Below are 22,059 nucleotides of genomic sequence, written 5' to 3' on the forward strand. Positions count from 1 at the left end.
TCTTGGTACTTTGGATGCGTCACAGCTCTGTGAGGGCGTTGGTAGATGTCTATCTTTCTTGCGAAGTTAATCTGGAGGAAAGCCCATTTTGGATACTTATGACATGGTGATTGAAATCGAGCAGAGATCACTTAATGATTTTATCTATTATATACATCTAATCTCGTCGGTTCTTGGTAACTGACAGCAGCTTTTCAGATAAATTTGAACCCCATGTCGAATGTCTTCTCACAAATATGCTGCTTACAACGGTTTATCTTGTAATAAAATGTCCTTCCTGGGTAACGAGTTTCGATGAATCCTAAGTCTATCTGGGTATACGAATAGGATCTGCCTATGACTGCTCCTATAACTTGCAATCCAACAATTATGCTTAAACGATAGTCACCACTTGCCCAAATCTTAAATCATACGCAGTTGAAATCCTGCCCCCTTCTCTTCCTTGTCCCGCCCCTGGAATATGCCACTTAGATCAGCGTCGCCTAGCGAAGCAGCCTGTCCACCACGCACAGGCGCATGAGGCTCTACGCGTCTACGGCGCTCTTGATTCGCCTTACTAGGGAAAGTCGGGAACATGCTCTCTGGCTTTGGCTTGGGGTCCTGTCGGAAATATTCGTTTTGCAGCATTTCATGCGCCGACGGTCTGCGCTCAGGGTTAAGTGATAGCAGATCGCCCAGCAAACCAGCGCCTGCGCTAGTAAGGCTAGGAAAGCGAGCACGAACGACAGAGCCCGTGGCAATCTGGGTCTTGGGAAGGCGTAATGAGCGAGCGTTGGGGAGACGTCGGAAACCAGGCCACGTCTCTTCTGTGGGAACACCACACAGCTCAAAGATGCGCGAGACTTGATCAACTTCGTTTTTACCTTGAAGCAGAGGTTCGCGAGTGAGTAGCTCGCCAAATATGCAACCTACACTCCACATATCGACAGCAGCGTCATACGTCTTGATACCAAGAAGTAGTTCAGGAGCGCGGTACCAGAGAGTGACGACAAGCTGGGTAAGCTTGGGTGGAGGGTCACCAACGTAACGGGCCATTCCAAAGTCGGCAACCTTCAGCTGGCCGCGGTTGTTGAGAAGCAGGTTGGAGGTCTTGAGATCGCGGTGAAGAATCCAGTTGTCGTGGAGGTAGGCGATACCTGATGTGAGCTGGAGAAGAAGGCGCTTCACTTCGGAGGAGAGGAAAGGTTCGGGCATGTCTTCGAGAATGGATTTCAGGTCGTGTTCGACAAATTCAAGAACCAAGAATAACGAACTGTAGTGACTGTTTAGTATTGTCGATACTGAGAGGAATTGATGGGCGCGTGCTTACTTGTCCGGCCGTGATACATCATCGCCCACAACGACCTCTTCCATGGTAACAATGTTGCGGTGTTGACAATCCTTGAGTATTTGTATCTCACGAAGGCCCGTGACCGGTAGACCGTTCCGATCCTGAGGTTCTAGCTTTAACCTCTTCAATGCGACGACCTTGCCCGTGGCTTTATTCGTCGCTCGCGCAACCCATCCATAAGTTCCCTCTTCGATATCGTTCAACTTTTCGTAATTCTCAACGCTTCTGCACTTCCCCCAGCTGCCGGTTGGGAATCGCAGCAGCTTGGCTGGAGGCAGTTTCTCGTCTTGTTTTGCGCCTGGCTCGGGTGTAATTCTCCGTCGCTTCGAGGGTCTGTCATCGTCGGCTTCAAGATTGCTCTTCTTCGCTTCGGCCTGTAATTTCTTCTCTTCTTCGAGTTTTCGTGCCTTTTCTGCCTTTTTCCGTCTCTTTTCTTCCTTGAGTCTGGCGTCGAGGCGGGTGTCTTCCTCCGTGTCGGCCCACCGCGATTTGGTGGACATGATGTGCGCTGTAATGGGTGCAACTAGGTGTATGAACTTGTGATGATAGAGGAAAGTTAGGCCAACGGTATATGCGAAGAGGAAGACAGTGTTCAATTCAATGTTTGAGTATGTACAGAACACCGGAGCTGTGGAGAGTAGTGAGAGCTTTGGGGACGGTTTGACGTTGAGGAATTCCTTATCTTATCAGCAGGTAGCTTTGTCTCAGGAAAAGCATCGTCACTGATCCATGCTTTCATGGGAATGAGTGGTGTCGTACTACGATCAGAGGATCTTGCCCATCTCTTGAATCTCTAGCATTTTATGTACTCGACTGGGTAGTCAGAGGTTCAAGATGTTTAGATCATTGGGCATAAGACCCTTCACAAGGCTGGCCAATAACCGCTGTATATCGCGGCCAAACTTGGTCAACTCTTGTGCTGCTAGAAACTTCTCATCTAGTATTCGTCGATATCAAAAAGAGGCTGAATCCCAACATGATGAATTCGAGAGTGAGAGAAAGTGGTCTACGCCTTTGGCTAAACAGCTCTTTGCTGCCATCTCAGTGAGTACATTCCGTTAAACCAGTGTGTTCATGCTAACCTGTATCCAGACGACAGGACCTGTTCCGCTGGCAAGCTACATGCGAATGTGTTTAACTGGTGATATTGGAGGCTACTATACTGGAGCCATTGGTGAAGGTCGAGATCAGTTTGGAACAAAGGGAGACTTTGTCACTTCGCCAGAGATCTCGCAAATCTTTGGTGAACTCATCGGTATCTGGTTCATCGCCGAGTGGATGAGCCAGGGTCGACCAAAACAAGGAGTTCAGATTATCGAGGTTGGACCTGGCCGTGGTACTCTGATGGATGATTTGCTTCGAGTAAGAAATCCATTTAACATTCTTCTCTCTATCGTGCTCACTGACTTGTTTCCAGACAATCCAACGATTCCCTGCTATGGCTAACAGCATCGACGCTGTCTACATGGTTGAGGCCAGTCGTGAGCTCCAAAGTGCTCAAAAAGAGCTTCTCTGCGGACCTGGCGCCTCTTCATCTGAGTTAGAATCTGGTTTCCACAGTTCTAGCAAGTACAATGGCAAGAAGATTGTCTGGACAGATAACATCAAGTCAATCCCATACGGTAAGCAACAGCATCTTATTGTTCTATACTATTAAGTTAACATCATTATAGAATCTGACAAGATGCCCTTTATAATCGCCCACGAGTTCTTTGACGCACTACCCATACACAGTTTCCAATCCGCCCCTGCTGCTACCCCTCAACCAAAGCCCTCCTCATCTACTTCAGCTCCTCGGTCACCACCCGAAAATACCAAGCCCACCATGGAATGGCGAGAGATGATGGTATCGCCTACACCACCGGGCGTCACTCATGCCCAGCTCGGAACACCAAAGTCAGAGCAACATGAGCCCCCCCCTGAATTCCAACTTACTCTTTCGTCTACCCCCACCCGCCACTCTCGCTTCCTCCCCGAGACCTCTACTCGATACCGCAAGCTCAAGAGCATGCCCAACTCGAACATTGAAATCTGCCCGGATGCTTCCATTTTTGCTACGGACTTTGCGACTCGTGTTGGTGGTTCAGATGAACATCCCAAGCCCAAGCCCAGTGGTGCGGCTCTCATTCTTGATTACGGAACCTCAGACACTGTCCCTATCAACTCACTCAGAGGCATCCGTCATCACAGGCGTGTGAGCCCCTTCTCCGCGCCCGGTCTGGTTGATCTGAGCGCTGACGTTGATTTCACCGCCATTGCCGAAGTGGCCATGTCGGCAAGTGAGGGCGTTGAGGTTCATGGTCCTGTCACCCAAGGTGATTTCCTCACGGTGATGGGTATTCGTGAGCGTGCCGAACAGTTGACCAAGGCTCCTGGTGTGGAGAAGGGCACCATTGACAAGATCGACGGTGCTTGGAAGCGTCTTGTTGATAAGGGTCCAGATGGTATGGGGAAATTGTACAAAGTGTTGGCCATTCTGCCTGAAAACGATGGTCGAAGACGACCAGTTGGATTTGGAGGTGATGTATTGGGTTAGACATAGGAAGGCCATGGCGGACATTCTTGACCCTTTCTGAAGAGAAGAGAAACGACTTTAGGAACATGTGTATTCACCACAATATTGTATTTATACCTGCCCATTCTGTACTATACTACATTTCACGAGTAACACAAAAAGAGCTGTGCATTATTTGAACCTCTTCATTCATGAATAAGATTTGATCTTTTGGCAAACCTATAAGTATACAAAAAAACAATGCGCCGAAAGGTGGCTGCAGAAAGTTTCATTCGAAGCCAACGCCTTGATTTTCTCACTTGGATTTCACAAGCTTCGCGTCTTCTTCATCACTGTCGTCATCGTCTGAGAACTTGTCTCCGTCCTCCCCAACAGCAAAGATGGTCTCGTTCTCTAGCGATTCTCGAGGATTGGCGCGTGTGTTCGTTGGCTGTTGAGGGGCACTCCGAGATGCGCTCGACAACGATAGACTGTTGGGGTTTTGTAAGTTGTTTTGAGGCTTAGCGATTTCGGCCTCCTCATCATCTGAATCTTCTCCTGGAACACCAATATCGCCAAGGTCAAAGTTGCCATCATCATCTTGAGCAATTTCGTCACTCATGGCGAAGCGACGGTTGTTGGACGTAGGGCGCCAAAGATACGCGATCCATGCCACGTCAGCAAAGTAGACCACGTTCAGCCAGCCATCGAGGATGAACCATCGTGTCTTCCAGTGGAACGGGACGAAATCAGGGTCACTGGCAGAGGCAAACGTAAAACTGTTGAAGAAGAAAAAGCCGAAGATAACCATGACACTGATGAGAATAGCCCACCAGAGTTTTCTGTACATGGCTTCTTTGGCATGCTGCTTTCGCTCGCGGAGATCCTTGAGAGTCCAGTTGAGGGAGTTGAGGGTCCAGACATAGAAGGCAGTCAGGGTGCCAGCTAGAGGGAGGACAATCAAGAGCACAAATGGGCCTGTCTCGAGTCAGTGGGTACTATAAAGAACAAGCGAGTAGTCTTACCAGCTGTCTCTGGGGTAATGGAGAGGAAAGTAAGCGAGTAGACGAGACCAAACAGGAAATGAGCTGCTGCAAGCCATCGCACTCTGATCATTGTCTTGCCCAGGGTGTGCTTGACCACACCATAACCCATACAAACGATGAGCAGCAAGAAGAACGAGAACGAGTTTCGGCCAGCATTGAGAATTCCTACAATTGTGAGGAACACCTTTGAGCCGATGTTCGAGCCATGACGATTCTGATATTCTACATTCGAGTTAGAGCGAGTAATACAACGAGAGTAAAATACAAACCATAAAAGCCCCAAGTGATGAGCATTTCAACTACCAAGAAGATCAAGATTGCTGTGATGTAGTTTTGCACGGCCACTAAACGGAGTCAGTCAGAACTCATTATTGCATGGGCCGATGCGCTTACAGATGTCGTGTCTATGTTGGTAGTACAGAAACCCCCAGTATGCAGCGAGAAGCGCATACAAGATACTCATGCCGCCGTAGAATGGCAGTTTGGGAATCTGGGTGGCTTCGAGTTCACCATAAGCATTGCGGTACTCAACTACAAGGTTATAGTTCTTGGTATTGACAACGTCCGTGAGGACGCAGTAGTAGCCAGTCTTCTTGATAGCGTAGTTGATGGGAGCAGCGGAATTGAGGTGGACGGCCTTGGTAAGGACCACGCTGGTAGATTTCTTGTCGACTTCAGGGTGCAAGATAAACTTGCCAATGTCGGTTTTGTTGCAGTAACCTTGCTTGACGAAGTCATCGCCGCAGACGCCAAGTCGCTGTATTCCATGCACGTTAGTATGCGCCAAATGAGGGTTTGCGGCAACACTCACGTTTCCGGGGACATCGGGATCAGGTATTCCAACGAGATTCCTATCTTTCCACTCGAATATCACAAGACTGGCTGTCGGATCTTTGACGCCCGAATCGCTACTGTTCAGGAACTTGACAAGGATGAAAGGGTCAACGGGTCCGCCCCATGAGGACTTGCTGTACATGCCTGAAGACTGTCAGATCAAAGAGTTGAATCGCATATAATAGTCATCACCTACCAGTACAGTATTCTTGGTAGCCTTCCTTGTTGCTCTAGAGGAGATCAAAGTTAGCACAACTGCGATGCCGACGCTTCCTAGTAGTTGTAGGCCACCCCGTACCAGTCCGATCTCGTAGGCTTGGGTTGTCCAAAGGGACATGCCCAGCACGAGCAGTCCCGTGAGGAACCTCATGATGTTCTTATCGTGGATATTGCGGCGAAAGCTTCGGAAGGGTTGCGAGGATATCCGGAATAGAAGAAAGAATGATCGCAGTTCAAGGCAGAAGGGAGCTTAGAAGCGTTTAAGAGGTGGCGCTGTAGCTTGTTAATTATGGAGCATGTCGAGCCTGTCGAATGTCCTGATTGCGCGGCAGGGTGTGCTTCGTCAAGTGGGAAGGGGACTTTGGCCTTGAAGATGGTGATCTCAAAGTTATGTATAAGAATGAATTGAGTTGGTAGTTAATGTAGAAGCCCGGATGCCTCAAGTTACAGATTCAAGGGAGCAATCAACGTGTATACGTAATTGGTCGCCGCTCAGTGATGCCAGGTCAGCACCAGCATCAGGAGAAACCATGGCAGAGATTGTGTCCTCATTGGCCAGGCCTCGAACGGTTACGATAAGCCCCAGGTCGTCTCAGGCACCAGGTTAGCGTACCTGGTACCTATGAGGTACGTAGAAACCTTAGCGTGGCGCATCATATAGATGGAACCACGGGTAGGGGACCATCATCATAACTTCTTTTTTTTAAGAAGTACCATCACATTCACATTTGTTCGATCAGCGCAACAATGGGCAAAGGAACAGACAAGCTTTACGTAAGTCAACATCCCTCGATTGAAGCTGTCCTTTATTCTAACCAAACGTCTCCTAGATTACGCATTCAGAATGGTCCTCGGCCGACGCCTTCTCTCCCAGCATCGGCGCAGGCGCGTCTCGCAACCAACAAGCCAGCGCTTCATTTCGTCGTCTCCCCTTCAACTTTTGCGCCGCGAGTCTTCAGCCGTTCAAGAACCCAGTGTGCACACCAGATGGGACTATCTTCGACGTTGAAGTCATTGGCGCCTGGCTTGAAAAGCATCCCAACCAGAACCCCGTCACCGGCGAGCCACTACAGAAAAAAGATTTGATTCGTCTCAACTTCGCCCGCAACTCAGAGTCGGACTCCCTTGGTGCCGGATTGAGCGATGGAAAAGGCGATTTAATTGATCCAGTTACATACAAGGTCTTCACCGACAACACACACATAGTCGCCATTCGTCATGGCACATATGCCAACGTCTTCGCCTGGGATACGGTCGATCGCATGAATATCAAGGCCAAATCGTGGCGCGACTTGGTTGACGACGAGGAATTCACCCGCGCCGATATCATCACTCTCCAGGACCCCCAGAATGCGGCCAGTCGCAATTTGGATCAGTTCAAGTACTTGAAGGAAGGACACGAGGCGCAATTGACAAAAGAGCAGGAAGAAGAGCGCAATGCCGGCAACATCAACTCCAGTGCTTTGGGAAGCATGGGCGACAAGGTCTCGCGCGCCAAAGCGGCGGTAGAAAAGGCGCGCAAAGCTCGTGAGCAAGGTGGCGATGTCAATCGCAGTTCTACTGCTCTAACGAAACCCACGGCTGCTGGCAGCGTCGTTCGCAAGTCCATGATCAACGACAAGAAATTAGCTGTCAACTCTGCCACATACACCACAGGAAAAGCCGCAGCCAGTTTCACCAGCACAGGCCTGACACCCGAAACGAGTGGCGAGAGAGCCCTACTCTCTGATGAAGAGTACATGCTGAAACCCAAGCGTGTCAAGACAACGGGATTTGCCAGGATGGAAACAAATTTGGGCGACTTGACCATCGAACTATACCCAGAGTTTGCGCCGAAGGCTGTGTGGAATTTCATCAGGTTATCCCAGAAAGGTTATTACAAGGGCGTGGCCTTTCACCGAAATATTCCCAACTTTATGATCCAGGGTGGTGATCCCTCCGGCACTGGTCGAGGCGGGCAGAGTGTTTGGGGCAAGTATTTCGATGATGAATTCGACGGTCCTATGTCACACAATGGCCGTGGAACCCGTAAGTGATCCCTTTCAGTATGGTTTGATTCTTGCTAACCTCACGCTTCCAGTCTCAATGGCCAATAAAGGAAAAAACACAAACTCTAGCCAGTTCTTCTTTGCGTACAAGCCAACACCTCACCTCGACCGCAAACACACAGTATTTGGAAAAGTCGTCGAAAACATTAATGTTCTCTCCAAAATGGAAAATGTTCCCACTGATGGTTCTAACCGCCCCCTTAATAAGATCTTTATCAAGGACATTGTTATTATGCTTGACCCCTTCGCCGAGTTTCAAAAAGAGAAACAGGAAAAGGAGTTACAGACTAAGGAGCGGGAGAAGATCCGGCTACAAGGCGGTACAGACGATGACAAGACGACGTGGACCGGCAAGCGGATACGCAGTGACGGCAGCATGGAGAACACAGGTGCTGGAGTAGGAAAGTACTTAAAGGCCACTACGCAAAAGAGTACATCAACAGTCAACGAAGCAGACGTGGAGGATGTTGACACATGGGAGGAGCCTGCACGCAAAAAGGCTAAAGGAGGTGGTTTTGGAAATTTTGATAATTGGTAAAGGAAACGGGCATAGTCTGCCTCAATATGTCAATAGCTCAAAAGTGCTGGGTATGTGACCTTCTAACTCTCGCCCTGTCTATCCAGAGAATCACGCTAAGAAATAGAAAAGCCTGCCAATATCACGCCCATTGCGTATGATGATTCATACGTCTCAAAATGCCTTAGACGTTGAATGAAGTAAAGATGTGCTGAGCCGCATGGTACCGCCTATTGATCGTGGTGAGGCGTATCAGACTATCGAGGGCAGGGTGCTCGGAGCTACCGACGGAAGCTTGCTAAGAAGTGAGGAGTTGCAGATAGAATAGCCAGCCTTCTGCTCCTGTAACAGTCCTGCAACAACGCGCGCCTGTTCCAAGCCAGCTTCTCTGTGTATAGCATTGAGACCCTCTACGGCGTACTGTTTCGTCTCAGAGGAGCAGACCGACGACATGCCAAGCATGTACAATGGCCAAATAATGGTACTGTTGGTAGAAGCAAGGCTCACAAAACGAGCGGCATCGTCTGTGTGGGCTGTCGATCTTGTTGGGTCAAACATTACAGGACTACCGCCGCTGCTTGAAGCATCGTCCGTACCAAATCGTGTATCATGAGCGGGGGACGTTGGTAGAACACGATAGGCCTGCTTCTTAGCAGCAATCGACACCGTATGTGCTGGGTCTTTTCGGTCAATTATATCACGTATACTAACAACTCCAAGGTGCTGTGGTATACTCGCAGCGATTGACCGTCCTAGCATGTTCAAAAGTTTGACAGAAATTGCCAAAATCTGAAGATGGGCCTCCGATATTGCAGTATCGCTGGATGACTCGAAGATTGCACAGAATTTCTCAACGAATGTTTCCAATAGGAGCATGCGTATTCCTCGCACCATGTTCCAGGTGGTGGATTGGAGAAGTCCGGTATAAACGTGACAAGTTTGTCCCAAAACTCGTGGGTCCGGCTGCGTCAGCTGTACATTATGATATCTCCAATCCTCTGGTAACCCAGAGAGTGTTGCAGAAATTTCTTCCTGGACATTAGATATGGCGTTGACTATATCATCAAGACTGCTAAGTGTGCCTGATTTGATATCGTGCCGAACTTGTAGTGCTTTGTAAACGGGATATGCTACATGAAAGTCGGGCCCCATAAGTTCTTCAGATGGTGGAATTTGGCGGCGAAGATCTATTAGAGTCCCTGGCATGGGGAGTCCACTCTGAATGCAGCTTATTAGGACCGTTTGGCAAAGCATGAGAAACATGCGGGCTCCAGCTTTGGTCCTAAATTGAGCAACACCCCTTATACCCGCAAGAGCAGCAGCTCCATTAACATGATCTTGCCAAGCACGCATTGTATGAGCACTGTAACCCGAAACGAATTCGTATGTGCCAAGAATCAATACTGCAAGCATAGTTGTGTCCTTGACTACTTCTATCGGGTCACGGAGGGCCCGATGTGTTAATCCAAGTGCGATGGCATAGCTCTCTTGGGCACGAGTCATAAGTTCGGGTGATTGGAGACTTTGAGAGCATGCCGCAAGTCCAACAGCTGCCATACTGACAGATACCAGGTCAACTTGGGACTGGGCCGAGTCCGGGGGCTTCCATACATCGTATATGAAAGAATAGTTTTGGTGGGAACCTCCATTCGTCGTGACATAGCGAGAAAAGAAGAAGGAAATGCCTTTGTCCTGTGTCTCAGGGGATAAAGCCCTGTCTAGGGGAACATCGAGCTCGGAAGCTCCGCCGTCATCGTTGGCATTAGTTGGGCTTTCCGAAGTCTCTGAAGAAGAACGGCTCCAATCATTGTTCAATGCTGAAAGCACAGGTGCGCGACAACGAGTGGCTCGTTTCCTAGAACGTCTATCCGTTGCTTTGTTAGGTTTCTCTACTTTGGAGGCAGGTGGTAAGCCTCCCCCAGGTCTTGAATCAATGATGAATGTCGGCGATAAGTCGATGGGCTCAGCAGGTGTTGAGGGAGATGGAGATGGGGAAGGGAGTCCCTGGCCAGCAGAGCTCTTTTGATTCGGAACGAGGTGCTGGGACCGTCTGCTTTCTGCTTTCTTGATGACATGAGAGCTTTCATCTCGAAACATCAGATCAACAAGGTTGCGATAACCAGGACAGGTTATCCCCTTCTTCGTGCATTGTGTACATGAAGGATCCTTTTGATCGCACTTGGGAGATAAATTACAGGTCAGCAAGTTGAAAGAACAGTAGATCGTCATGGCCACACTGTCAAGCCGTATGTCCTAATCGTGGACGCCGTTGGGGAATAATTTGGGCCAGTGATGATGGGATAACTCACGCGAATCTTCCGGCCACGGCAGACGGAGCAACCTCCGGAAGGCTTCCCACAATAGACCATGACGATGGATCAAAGAAGTACGGCCTTGTAATTAATTATCCAGGTTTGACAACTAAGGTCGAGAGAGAAGTGTATAGATAGAAGGGCTGAGGCTTTTGCAGGTCATGACATGATGGGCACCTGCTGGTAGCAGTGCTTCTCGCGGGTTGTTCTGTCTAACAAAAGCAAACTCTTGGCTCAAGACATATGCCCCGCCAGAAGAGGATAGCTAGGTAAGGGGGGGATGCTGGGGTAATATCGAAAGAAGCGGTTAGGTATTCCAAATGGCGGTTGTTATAGAGGGTATCACTGGTATCAGAAATCGCGAATCGTCAATCATGAGCTTGTGAGTCGATGCTGAGAATGGGGGCGACGGAACAATTATATATATTGGTGTGCTCCGGGTGCAATTAAATTAGATGTAAAAGGGAAAAGTAGAGGCATGGATGATGCAGTAGCAGAAGGAAGGGCTTGAATGGATCGATAGGCTCGTACCGCAGTGGACGGTGGATGGACAGGATTGGGTGTGATGCGACTTGTTAGCTGCAGATTGGGTGGGCAGGCGCCGTCCTTATGTTTATGGCTGTGTTCTTCCTTTCTTCCCGAGGGCCCCAGTTAAGGATGCATCATTGGGTCATACTGATACCTACATTCCATCTTCCTATATTACCTGGTAGGTATATACATATCGCTATAGAAAGATAAGAATATTTATTTGCCTGCCAACATACCTGGTAGTTAGTATTTAGATTGGATGAAATACTTTGACCGGTTGGTGACTGATAAACTTGACTAGCGGCGTCATCAAATCTAACGACTCAAAACCATATGAGGCCAGCTCCAAAGCTTTCGGTGTTACAGCTCAGGGTCAATCTTCAACCCTCTTGTTCCTTGATTACGGCTGTGGCATATCTATACCATTAAAAGCCACAACCGCATGTCTTACATGTAGTGTGTATGACCAATGGCTTCTGATAAGGCACTGGTAAGACACAACCTACCCTATGGCTTGTTTATACGTGTTGGGGAGATGAGAACGAGAAGGAGCTACAAATAAAGGATATTGACTTAATTTATACGTCTGTTGATTCTACAACTTATTCTCTGCCTCCAACGTGAACCGTCAATAGTTTTGGTCTCCCATCATTCAAAAACCCGCTCTGATCGACTCCTCCAGACGCTCCAACGTCATCATACGGAAACGCGTACCCTTTACCCTCATGCGTAACCTCATGGCATACTCTTGAGTAATGATTCGTTCTCCCTTGTGCGTCCCCCTTACAATAATATTCACCTACCTTCTCCCCCTCGGGCTGCCGGCCGTTCCCTGATAGTGTCGTTCGGTTTAGCGCAGCCGCGAGCCGGGCCCCGACGTTGAGCTGCGCCGGCGTAACGTCCGGCCCCCCCGCAAACGGTCCGGAGCTGCACGATACAATATCCCGGGTTGACGGTTTCTCAAATGAAAATTTAAGCTTATCTTTGCCCACATCCTTAAAGACAAGCTTGCCGTGATGCACTCGACCCTTGACGTCGCCCCATTCAGCCTGCGTGTTGATCTCGATGTCCTCGTTCTTGTATCGCTCCCATGCCGCATCAATCTCTGGCGCAAAGTAGTTCTCCAGCAAGCCTGGGTGCAGCTCCGCAGCAGCATTGATGCTCAGTGCCCGGAGGTTAGAGCCTGAGTCTGACTTGACCACAAGCTTCTCCCATCCCGCGCCGTCCTGTTCGCCCTGGCGCTTCAGTCCTTCGCAGACTTGGTCCAGCCCATCCTTTGGCAACCCCCGTACATGTGTGACTTTGCCAGCTTCGTTCTCGAGTTCCAGACCGATTGGCAAGCTCACAAAGTCAACATATGACACGTTCACATACAACTGGTCGTTGTTGTAAGTAAATTCGCAGAAACCCCAGTCGGCGTGAAAGTTGGGGTCGGTCGGGTTCATCACGGATGGCTCTACCACCGCTGGTCCAGGATTCAACAGGAACGTAAGAGGATTTCCTTTGCAGAACCAGATGCGGCCTCCAAAGATGTGTGGTATCCGGACCTTTTTCTGGGCCCCAGGTTCACCGACGAGTATGCCAACGTCTGCTCCCACAGGTTGGAGAATCTCAGACGGCGATTCAGGACGATACAACGTCTCTCCGTCTGCGAGAAGCATCACCACGCCTTTCTCATCTCGGCCTGTAACATGGGCAAAGAGTTCTTTTGAGTCCGTATGGTTGGTGAGCAAGATGTCCAGAAAGGGTTCAGTAGGCATGATGTTTGACTACAACTTGGAGTGTTGTTAATTGTGTCGTGTCGTGCCGTAGCTATAATAACATGCGAAAAGTTTGACACTGGTTAGATGAGAAATCCTTGACTGCACTCTTGTCTCAGTGCCTCAATACTTTGGTACTTATAGCCCCTCATCATCTCACCTCACCATGCTGCTTCTGCCCTGTTTTAGGCCCTGTTTTGTTAGATTCTTGGCCTAATCTTCAACAAATTGGTAACAGGAGCACGATAGAATGAAATCATCAATTCAATCTCCCTAGTCTGTTTTGGTCTAGCCTAGTTCTTTAAAGCACTTGTTGTTTTGGTGCAACCAATACTGGATTTACAGTCAACTTTTCTGCAACAATTGAGGTCTACTACGTCAGCACTTTAGTATATTCAGCCAGCAGCATAATTATCTAAGGGCCAGAGCGGAATGTTTTTTTTATCGACAATATGGATACATGTACTCTTCCTTAACTGCCACCTCCAGTCTTGTCCAGGCATTCACAATAACAATGCCATTAAGCCAAGCCCCAAACTTCCCAACAAGCTCATATTTGCAACCGCCGCGTCACTTTCGTCATTATCGTCCGAATCGTGCGGCATGTCGCCACTGTAGGATGTTGCATTTGTAACGTTCTGGATAGAACACGCAGAGGCTCTCACAGACGACCGGACACACTGCCGTTGTAAATATGACTGACGTTCATTGTCCGAAGAGTTGAAGTAGGCCTTGACATAGCTGATAGTAACTATTGCGTCCTTGTTCGGCGGACCGCCAGACCACAGCGGATTGCCGTTGCTCCAGTGCTGCAGGATCAAGTGGCCCCCAGAAGAAGGCATATCACCACCTTCCATCTGGACGAGCAGTTTGTTATCTGCATAGAACAGAACACGGCCAGGAACATAGTCAAACCGGTATTCGTGAAAGCTCTCTGTTGGGTCAAAGTCCAAATTTACTCGCTTGAAGTTCCCAGTCTTGCTGGCATCGTAACCGGCCTCCATAGACGCCTTGGACTGTACAACGAGGTTGGCAGGGTAAATGCCTCTGTCGTAATCAAACTCTCGGGATAGAAATTCAATATCGATCTCCTGGGTATTGTTGAAATACTGTCATCCTGTTAGCTCCCTCAGCCAAAAGCAAACACCAGTTGCTCACCCAGAAGAAGGCCGCACACGTGCCCTTAACATCTGTCAACTTCATCCCAGCTCGGAATGATCCCCAATGGAGGTCCATTCTTTTTGTATCTATCTCGCTTCCTGGGATTGTGTCGTTGCTGATAGTACTGCCCACACGTAGTTCAACACCATGACCCAGATCCGGATGACCTTGAGGGTGCGTTGCTTGGATGGCAACGTTTGTGGGTTCGAAGGCCTTGCTGTAGTTCCCACGACCATCTTCTGCTGATACTGTGAATTTCTGGGCTACCCAGTCATGGCTTTGGGAGATAGTTTGCAGTTGACCGAAGTCAGTCTCAAGTCGATCCATAAACACAATAACCCCTTCGTCTTTGGGGTCTTGAATCGAATAACCACAGTCACATGTGCCGGTCACCAGACTCAAGACTGCTGCAAGGGCGCAAAGTGATGCAATCATGGTGACAGATGGGGGATTGATGCTGCCAACTTTAGTGAATTGTGTCTCTTGTGTTGCTTTATGGATTCGAATCCTAGACGTAGATGTAAATGAAGAAAGACATGGCAGGCAAGGTGCTGGCAGGCAATCAGTACTTGTCTTCCTAGGTTTCAGTGCATGTAGTAAATAGGGTATGTTTGGGTAACTGTAGTTCACCTGAGACTTCCCATCTTTCTAAACATCACAACCTTTATCCGAATGCCTGCTATGTATTCAGAATCGAAGTAAGGTGCGAGGCAATACACCAACGTGAACGGACATGGTAACTGCAAGGTGTGTTAGTAGCACCTACTTTGTATTGCAAAGAAGAACATCGTAGTACCAAGAGACAGCTAGTCAGTCGTACTATAAATCTACAGGCTTCGTTGCCAGAAGACCAATAGCCAACACCTGGAAGCACCAGGTTTTCTATAACGAAGACTTGGTCATATTTAGTCATTGTTTTTAAAGATAGGTCGAATTTCAGTTACAGTCCACCATGTATCACATCACAAGCATACGGACGAACGAAGCCAATGGCATTTGACAGGTGCTGATTATTCAAGCAAACACTATTCATCTATACACGAGTATGGGCCAGCCTCCTCTCAACGGCATGCTGTGGCAAAGGGCCCAAAGGACACCCAACGTTGCCAGATCATGCTAATGCCGTCCAATGGCCGCAAAACAAACAATCTGTATATCGAACAAGGTATCTGAAAGCCAAACTGAACAGGCAGGACAATGAAAAATAAGTAATAAATGAAACCAAGAATCGAAGAGGTTGCAGAATAATGCAGACCCAAACCAAATATTCAAAACTGCATGTGGGTGGAAATCCCACCAAAGAATATTAAAAGAAGAGACAATAAAGGTGCCCCGGCATGTAGAACAGAGGAAGTAAAAGGCGACACAAGCCCCCTAGACAAGCCATCGCAGTCATTAACCCGTGCTGCCATTGCGCAGCTGGTCCAGTTTCCTCTGCCCGGGGCGCAAGCCCAATGCGAAAACCGATTCCCGATCCCCTTCCTTGACCCCTAATAATGCCGTTTGACCCTTCATAACCATGCAAAAAGAAAGACGCAAAGCAGAAGGCAAAACCATGTACCCATCAACAAACAAAACTCGAAACAATTAATAGCAAAAACGAAACAAAACTGGACATTGCGATTACCCGCCCTGCCTCGGGTATCGCCAAGGAGATAGTGAAATGAGAACCATAAGGAGATATAAATGCAAAGGAGATAGACAAGTCCAACTCCCTCCCGAGCCTTTCGCGCCGGAATTGACCGAGTGAAATAGCAACGAATTAACCCATAAACAAAACTAAACATGACGTAGAAAACCAGAAAAGGTATATGCCTAGGAGACAAGAAAAAGCCCGAACCAGCCTAATGGCGAAAATAATAGGAAAAGTCATTTCAGTCATCACCAATTAATTTTAGTACACGCTGTCCTCATCAGCCCCCTGCGAGATCATCGAGGGGGTGGAAACATTAGAGGAAGCCTCAGGATCATCGACATAGCCGACGAGAGCCTGAGAGTGTAGTTTGAAAGAATCGCCCATGAGTCGTGTCATGCTATTAAACGGTTAGCCGAGTTGCACTGATCATCGAGTAAGTGATACATACCCCCAAACAACAACTTCATCCAGGATTGAGCCCCAGAGTCGTGCGACAACTGCACTCAGCTGGGACATGTAGTTCTCATCGATTTCCTTAACCAGAAGCTGACGGACTTTGTTGTACATTGCCAATTCCTCCTGGGTAGCAGGCTCCTCATCGTGTTCCAGACGATAGAGCCACAGAGACAGAATAATCATGAGATCCATTCCACAGAGCGCATGCTCCACGCTCCAGTTGGTAGGCGATACACGGGCGATCCACCTCACTCCTTGGGAGACAACGGTTTCGAGGCAATTGTAGCATTCATCAATAACCTTGACCATCTCACTTGAACGCTTTACGCGATCACGGGCGTGCGTCATCGCGGCCGCAACCTCGTAGGGTTCATGGTAGCGCAGAGCTTCTTGTACCGCCTTGAGGTCAACCTCTAGGCGGGCACGGGCGTTACGGTACATGGCTTTGGCGTTGAAGATCAAGGGATGGCCCTTGTGGGGAGCGCTGATAGGAACTGGGAATGCTTCGGTCTCGCACATGTCAACAGACTTCTCCCATGTCTCCAGAGCCAGCCGCAGCTTGTACTCCGTAACCACGTCTTGCAGTGCTTCAGGGCTTCGCTTATGATACCAGACCTCGAGGAACAAAGCATTGATCATGACACGAGTACCAAATGTACTGTACCGAAGAGTTTCGCCTTGGAAAAGGTTGTCGTGAGCCTCCATAAAGGTCACAGTCGTGGAAGCTGTAAGATGCTCTTGCCACGTCGCCTCGTCTGCAACCTGCAAGTTCCAGAGTGTTTCCGTAGAAGGAAGCTGTAGATCTTCAAATTCGCTAAAACTGATGGCAGGTGTGTGGTTATAAGTAAGAGTCAACAGGCCAAAGAAGATGTACACTGCATAGTATGTGCGGCGACAGCCTTCATCCTCGACCCATTCGGCGCGGGTTGGCTTTGCGCCTGTGCGAGCTTCCTGTCGGAGCTTGAGCTCATACCTGTTACCGGCGACCATGTTGGCGAGCAGACTCTTGATCGAGCACGTCCATTCAAGGCCTTTGGGATCACCGCTCCAGCTGGCAAAGATCATGTTCAGCAGGTTGCTCTGCATCGTCCACAAAGGACACTTGCGAGAGCTGAAATTCTCCTTACTTTGAAGAAATTGGTTAACCAGGACCTTGGAGCCGATGTGGAGCATGTATGCTTGTTCTTGATCAAAAGCATAGAGGGCACCAATACTGAGGACTGCTAGCAATAGTTGGGGCGAGACTTTGGTAGGGTGGAATGAGGCCGGGTGTAGGAAAGGTAGATGGTGGTGGAATAGCCCGAAGTATGTTGACAGGTATCGATTTAATGATCCAAGGCCCGGAAGACGGAAGCCCTCGGGAATGGCATGCTCGCTGTCTGCATTGCGAATGTTGTCCAAGATGGCGTTGCGCTCATCGTCGCCCGACACCTCTGGAGCCTTGTAACCAGCTTTAGAGGACTCTGAAACCCAAGGGGATGGTGGCGCGGCGGCAGAGTTTGGTAACGAGTTGATCATCGACTGCAAAGCGGGAACCAGACCATTGCAGTTTTGGCCGTTGATAGGGGGCAGTTGGTTGTTGGACTGGGGCTGCATTGTAGCTCCGCTGGTGAAGGAAGGCTGTGACTCGAATGAACCGGACGTGCTTGAGGTTATGGAGTGTGCCTTGGGCTCAGCGACTGACTGAGACATGAAACCATCCCACTGAACCTGAGGTAGTGCAATAGCACCGGATGGGTATGTCACCGTAGATTCCATGGTGGAAGCGTTATGAGGTGAGTATGTCATAGAAGTGTCCTCGTATGAGTGGTCTTCGCGCATCGCAGCTGTGGCTTTGTGATGTAGATCAGCTACAAGCATGGCTGCAGCTTCGACATCGAACATGGCATCGGCACCGGATTCCATTTGCTCCAGAGTGGAGGTATCGATGGCGATAGATGATTTCGAAGGCGCGCCGACAGCGCGGGTTTTGGGGCCAGCCCGGCGTTTGCCATCGCTGTGAAGTGGGACGCCGCCATCCTTGGCGTGGACTGTACGATCATGTCTGAGAAGAAGATCGCGACGGACAAAAGTGCTTCTACACTTCATACATTTGAAAGGTCGCTCTTTGGTGTCTGTTTAAGACGTTAGCTTACCACCAAACTGGCAGAGGGGGGGTTTGCGGGCGGGTTGACTGTTAAATGTTGGGAAGGGGCGGTGCACGTACGTGATCGTTCATGGCGACTTCGATGTTCGCTTCTGCTGAAGGCCCTGTTACAGAACTGGCACTTGTATTTGCGTTCGGGTGCCAGTGAGGCCTTTCGGGAAGAGGCTGTCGAGGCCGCGGGAGGCGGGAGGACTGCTACGTTTGCACCGGGCATCTTGACGTTGTCGGGTCGCGTTTCCTAGGCGTGGATGGCGACAGAGGACGACGGCAATCTTGCGATCGGTAATCGGGCAATTAGGCTAGGCCTGACAGCACGATGGTTGAATATCGTCTGATTCGTAGAATGTTGTGACTCTCGCTCCTGCTCTCGATTGCTAGCTCTTCGCTTGCGCGGACTCCCGTGGGGTTTAAAGGGTGAAAGTGGTGATCTTGAACGTGATGATGGTCATTGGATATGATTGATCGATGGTCATGGAAAGGCTGAGATGCTTGTGTTGAATAGGGTTAAAGGCTTTAAATGGCCTCTTCGAAAGTTTGTACAGGTTGGTTGATAAGGCGAAAGTGTTGCGGGATGAGTCGAGCTGGTGATGATGGAGGGGAATGTAGGAAGAAGGGGAATAAAAGCGAGGGGAGCAGACGTAGAAGACTTAGAGGGGCGGACGGGAGGGAGGGGGGAGAAATCCGGAGGGGAGAGTGACCCGGGAGTTGGGGGGGCACTTATTTTCTGGGTGGGGAGGGAAAGTAGGAAGGAGGGGAACCATCCATGGAAAACCAAGAAGAGGGAACAGACGAGGGAGAGATGGAAGGAGCGAGGGAGGGATAGAGAGGGGTGGCTGAGAAGTCACTGGCTGAGGCTGGGTTGGGCTGGACGGCCAGCAGCCGGGACAAATTATGCCAGCGCAGTGCGGTGCAGCATAGGTACATACAACACAGTAACCTAGCATAGCACAAAAGCATGGACCACTACCTAGTAATCTTTAGATAACTTGTACAGGACATAGCCCGAGGTCCACGGCTGCATAGATGGCATGGACATTGACCTTCCCTGGCGGGTAATGTACTACGTACTGGCGTGGACAAGCTCGCTAGAAAGTCTGGGTGAACAGAGAACGAATGCAGGAATATGCAGCCCGGCAGCGACTTTCAGTGCGTAGCCAGCAATGCTAGGCTGGTGAGCCCCCCGTCACACCCCTGTGAGTCCAGGCCTCTCCCCTCTAAGCAGTCCGTATCGAGCATGTCCGTAGACCAGGTGAGCACCTACCTGGTCCACTTGCTGATACAATAGCGGGGCCCAATTCGGTGGAGGGGCGACGACGAGGGGCACCTCAAGCCATCCGTTGTGCTCTTAACCTTTTACGGACGAGCACTGGAAGAAGCAAGCACCACAGCTTCTGAGCGAGGCGAACGAGCGCCGAACAAGCCCAAAAGTGAAAATTCTGTCAGGAGAACCTAGCAGTAGCCAACGCCGTCCGTCAATTAAAAGCAGCACTGACTGATGGATGTTGGCTGAGACACTACGGCCGGCACGCAATCTAACGAGTTACAATAATTGGCACGGAGCAATCTTAGCTGAGGTACGGAGCATGTACCGGTCATAAGGTCGTCTACGTATACTGTCACTTCGACAGAGGCAAAAGAATACCTACTTGCATAAGCATAAGCATAAACGTACCTCTTTGGTACCGTCTTTTTCTTGGGTTCCTGCATCGGTGCAAACCTTGGCCTTTTTGCTCTATCGGCTACCGTCAATTATGTAAGTTCTGAGGGGGACGCCTCCACATGAACACGATGACATGTACTTAGGGGGCCACATACGATACTAATGAAGCAACTGTTCTTTTTTTACATGCCCCCAACGCAGAGACAGCCAGAGACACGATTCCGTTTTCGAAACCGTCGGTCAAGAGCGACATATCGTATATTTGACGGTGATAGAGTCGGTGACGAGCACGAAATGTCGGAGTCAATGTCGGTGTCGAGAGACCTTGCTGAAAGTACAGGGAATGTATATCCACTCACTCCGTAATCCATCCTGTCCGCCGCAAAGACTGGCGGTCCGAGTGCAGTAGTCGACTGTCTGTTACCCACAGGAACGATGAGAGCTGGGGGGGCCATGTCAAAAGCAAACAGGCCACAAGGGACGGAGGCTGGAAAATGGGAGCCAAAAAAGAGCAGGGGTAGATGGAGGTATCTAATCAAGAACGTAGACTGGTAGCGGTATCATCCAAACAACAGGGAAAAGCAACGAAGTACGAGACACGCATTATCGCTGGCCGCCAACGACAACACAGAAACAGAGAGGCCCAAAGGCGGACAGGTGGGCAAGCAGCTTTCCTAGCCGCCAGGCCTTGGACAAGTAGCCCAAGTCAGTCAGCCAGATCTTTCGAACGTGATCGCGAGGCCATGAAATCATCTGGGGCTGGACTGAAGCGATTAGGCGGGGAAGCCCTGAAAGCTCCATCATCGCCAACTCCTCAAAATAACCCGCAAGGCCTGATCGTTTATGAATCTGTTATCTGACTCGGCGTCCTGTCCTGCTGCGAGTATTGCATCGCCATATATAGGTGTCTCTTGCTCAGTGCGTACCATCGCCATCTTTAATACCTACCTATGGACATCCCACCAGCGCAGATAGGCGTAGCGTCATAGTACAGCGACCTGTCAAAGACAGATCCCGTTCCCAGTGCACCGGCGCAGGGCCTAGGATGACCGTCGTCGCGGGCGCGCCTTGCATTCCGCGTCCCACTTGATGTGAGGCTCCCCTGGTCAAGCATGCAAAGTCCTAGTGGGAGACGGACTATGCACGGGGAAGCTGATGAGACTTCCTGTTCACCTCGCGTCGAAAAACCCCTGCATCAGGATGGTTGGATCTCGTTTATATGCACTGTTATACACTGTACGCGCTTGCAAGCCTGTTCTGTCATCATGTGTAGTATCCAAAAAAACCATCGGCACGGCTCGCTGCTTGAATTGCAACTCTGGAACAGTCTAATCTCACCATGATTAGATGTTTAATTTCGTGGACCTTTTTATATCATCAGACATTTATCATTTTCGACGAAACACTTGTTCGAGTAAAAACCCAGACCGCCCAAGGTTTCGGTCTCCCAACTCCATTCTGTTGCATACCCACGCCTTGCTTTAGAAAATTGTTTTATCTGTAGGTACCAAAATAGCCGTGCACCCCTATGGCTTATCGTTCACTTCATCAGATATACCAAAGCGTAGTGGACTTGAACAATTATCGGTCATGCCGTGATGCTAGCATATCGACTGGCATTCGATTATACGGTGACGGAAGTGACACCAATTAATATGTGAAGGAAACTAATTTATATGCCAAACCAAAATGCAAGGAGAAAGGCATGAGATAGGATGCAAATGTTCCACAAAAAGAGGCAAACAGTATGTACTCTATATGTATAAATTCGTCATCGAACCTGTCATGAAATGAATAATGAATCTGGCCCGCGAGATCGACAGGAGAATGAGCGATCACTAACAATGGGGGGGCAGAAGCATCGCATTCACATTTCAGTCAACGAACTTAGTCAGGTATAGTTACAATC

The 22,059-nt window shown here is 49.4% G+C and overlaps 8 protein-coding genes across 8 annotated transcripts; 2 read left to right on the forward strand and 6 right to left on the reverse strand.

Moving 5' to 3' along the window:
• Positions 1 to 402: 402 nt before the first annotated feature.
• FSST1_010950 (kinase-like domain-containing protein) lies at positions 403 to 1,830 on the reverse strand (the record flags this gene model as incomplete). Its single annotated transcript, XM_083234034.1, has 2 exons — positions 403 to 1,252; positions 1,310 to 1,830. 2 exons carry the CDS (start codon positions 1,828 to 1,830, stop codon positions 403 to 405), a joined length of 1,371 nt encoding a protein of 456 aa, XP_083080646.1.
• Positions 1,831 to 2,164: 334 nt separating this feature from the next.
• On the forward strand, positions 2,165 to 3,866 carry FSST1_010951 (S-adenosyl-L-methionine-dependent methyltransferase; the record flags this gene model as incomplete). The annotated part of the gene is made up of 4 exons (XM_083234035.1): positions 2,165 to 2,374; positions 2,423 to 2,692; positions 2,748 to 2,952; positions 3,004 to 3,866. The coding sequence occupies 4 exons, from the start codon at positions 2,165 to 2,167 to the stop codon at positions 3,864 to 3,866; spliced, it is 1,548 nt and encodes a 515-aa protein (XP_083080647.1).
• A 274-nt stretch (positions 3,867 to 4,140) lies between these two features.
• On the reverse strand, positions 4,141 to 6,074 carry FSST1_010952 (lung seven transmembrane receptor-domain-containing protein; the record flags this gene model as incomplete). Its single annotated transcript, XM_083234037.1, has 6 exons — positions 4,141 to 4,802; positions 4,850 to 5,092; positions 5,140 to 5,214; positions 5,264 to 5,848; positions 5,901 to 5,934; positions 6,003 to 6,074. The coding sequence occupies 6 exons, from the start codon at positions 6,072 to 6,074 to the stop codon at positions 4,141 to 4,143; spliced, it is 1,671 nt and encodes a 556-aa protein (XP_083080648.1).
• Positions 6,075 to 6,670: 596 nt separating this feature from the next.
• FSST1_010953 (PPIL2 family peptidylprolyl isomerase) lies at positions 6,671 to 8,509 on the forward strand (the record flags this gene model as incomplete). The annotated part of the gene is made up of 3 exons (XM_083234038.1): positions 6,671 to 6,697; positions 6,754 to 7,951; positions 8,004 to 8,509. The coding sequence occupies 3 exons, from the start codon at positions 6,671 to 6,673 to the stop codon at positions 8,507 to 8,509; spliced, it is 1,731 nt and encodes a 576-aa protein (XP_083080649.1).
• A 231-nt stretch (positions 8,510 to 8,740) lies between these two features.
• Positions 8,741 to 10,857, reverse strand: FSST1_010954 (Zn(II)2Cys6 transcription factor; the record flags this gene model as incomplete). The annotated part of the gene is made up of 2 exons (XM_083234039.1): positions 8,741 to 10,666; positions 10,798 to 10,857. 2 exons carry the CDS (start codon positions 10,855 to 10,857, stop codon positions 8,741 to 8,743), a joined length of 1,986 nt encoding a protein of 661 aa, XP_083080650.1.
• Positions 10,858 to 11,933: 1,076 nt separating this feature from the next.
• FSST1_010955 (glycoside hydrolase family 64 protein) lies at positions 11,934 to 13,091 on the reverse strand (the record flags this gene model as incomplete). Its single annotated transcript, XM_083234040.1, has 1 exon — positions 11,934 to 13,091. One exon carries the CDS (start codon positions 13,089 to 13,091, stop codon positions 11,934 to 11,936), a length of 1,158 nt encoding a protein of 385 aa, XP_083080651.1.
• A 503-nt stretch (positions 13,092 to 13,594) lies between these two features.
• FSST1_010956 (concanavalin A-like lectin/glucanase domain-containing protein) lies at positions 13,595 to 14,687 on the reverse strand (the record flags this gene model as incomplete). Its single annotated transcript, XM_083234041.1, has 2 exons — positions 13,595 to 14,200; positions 14,250 to 14,687. The coding sequence occupies 2 exons, from the start codon at positions 14,685 to 14,687 to the stop codon at positions 13,595 to 13,597; spliced, it is 1,044 nt and encodes a 347-aa protein (XP_083080652.1).
• Positions 14,688 to 16,146: 1,459 nt separating this feature from the next.
• On the reverse strand, positions 16,147 to 18,704 carry FSST1_010957 (C2H2-type zinc finger protein; the record flags this gene model as incomplete). Its single annotated transcript, XM_083234042.1, has 3 exons — positions 16,147 to 16,285; positions 16,337 to 18,458; positions 18,551 to 18,704. 3 exons carry the CDS (start codon positions 18,702 to 18,704, stop codon positions 16,147 to 16,149), a joined length of 2,415 nt encoding a protein of 804 aa, XP_083080653.1.
• Between the last annotated feature and the right edge of the window lie 3,355 nt (positions 18,705 to 22,059).

The sequence above is a fragment of the Fusarium sambucinum genome, chromosome III (genome assembly GCF_050947815.1).
Source record: "Fusarium sambucinum isolate potato_lamoka chromosome III, whole genome shotgun sequence".
NCBI lineage: Eukaryota > Fungi > Ascomycota > Sordariomycetes > Hypocreales > Nectriaceae > Fusarium > Fusarium sambucinum.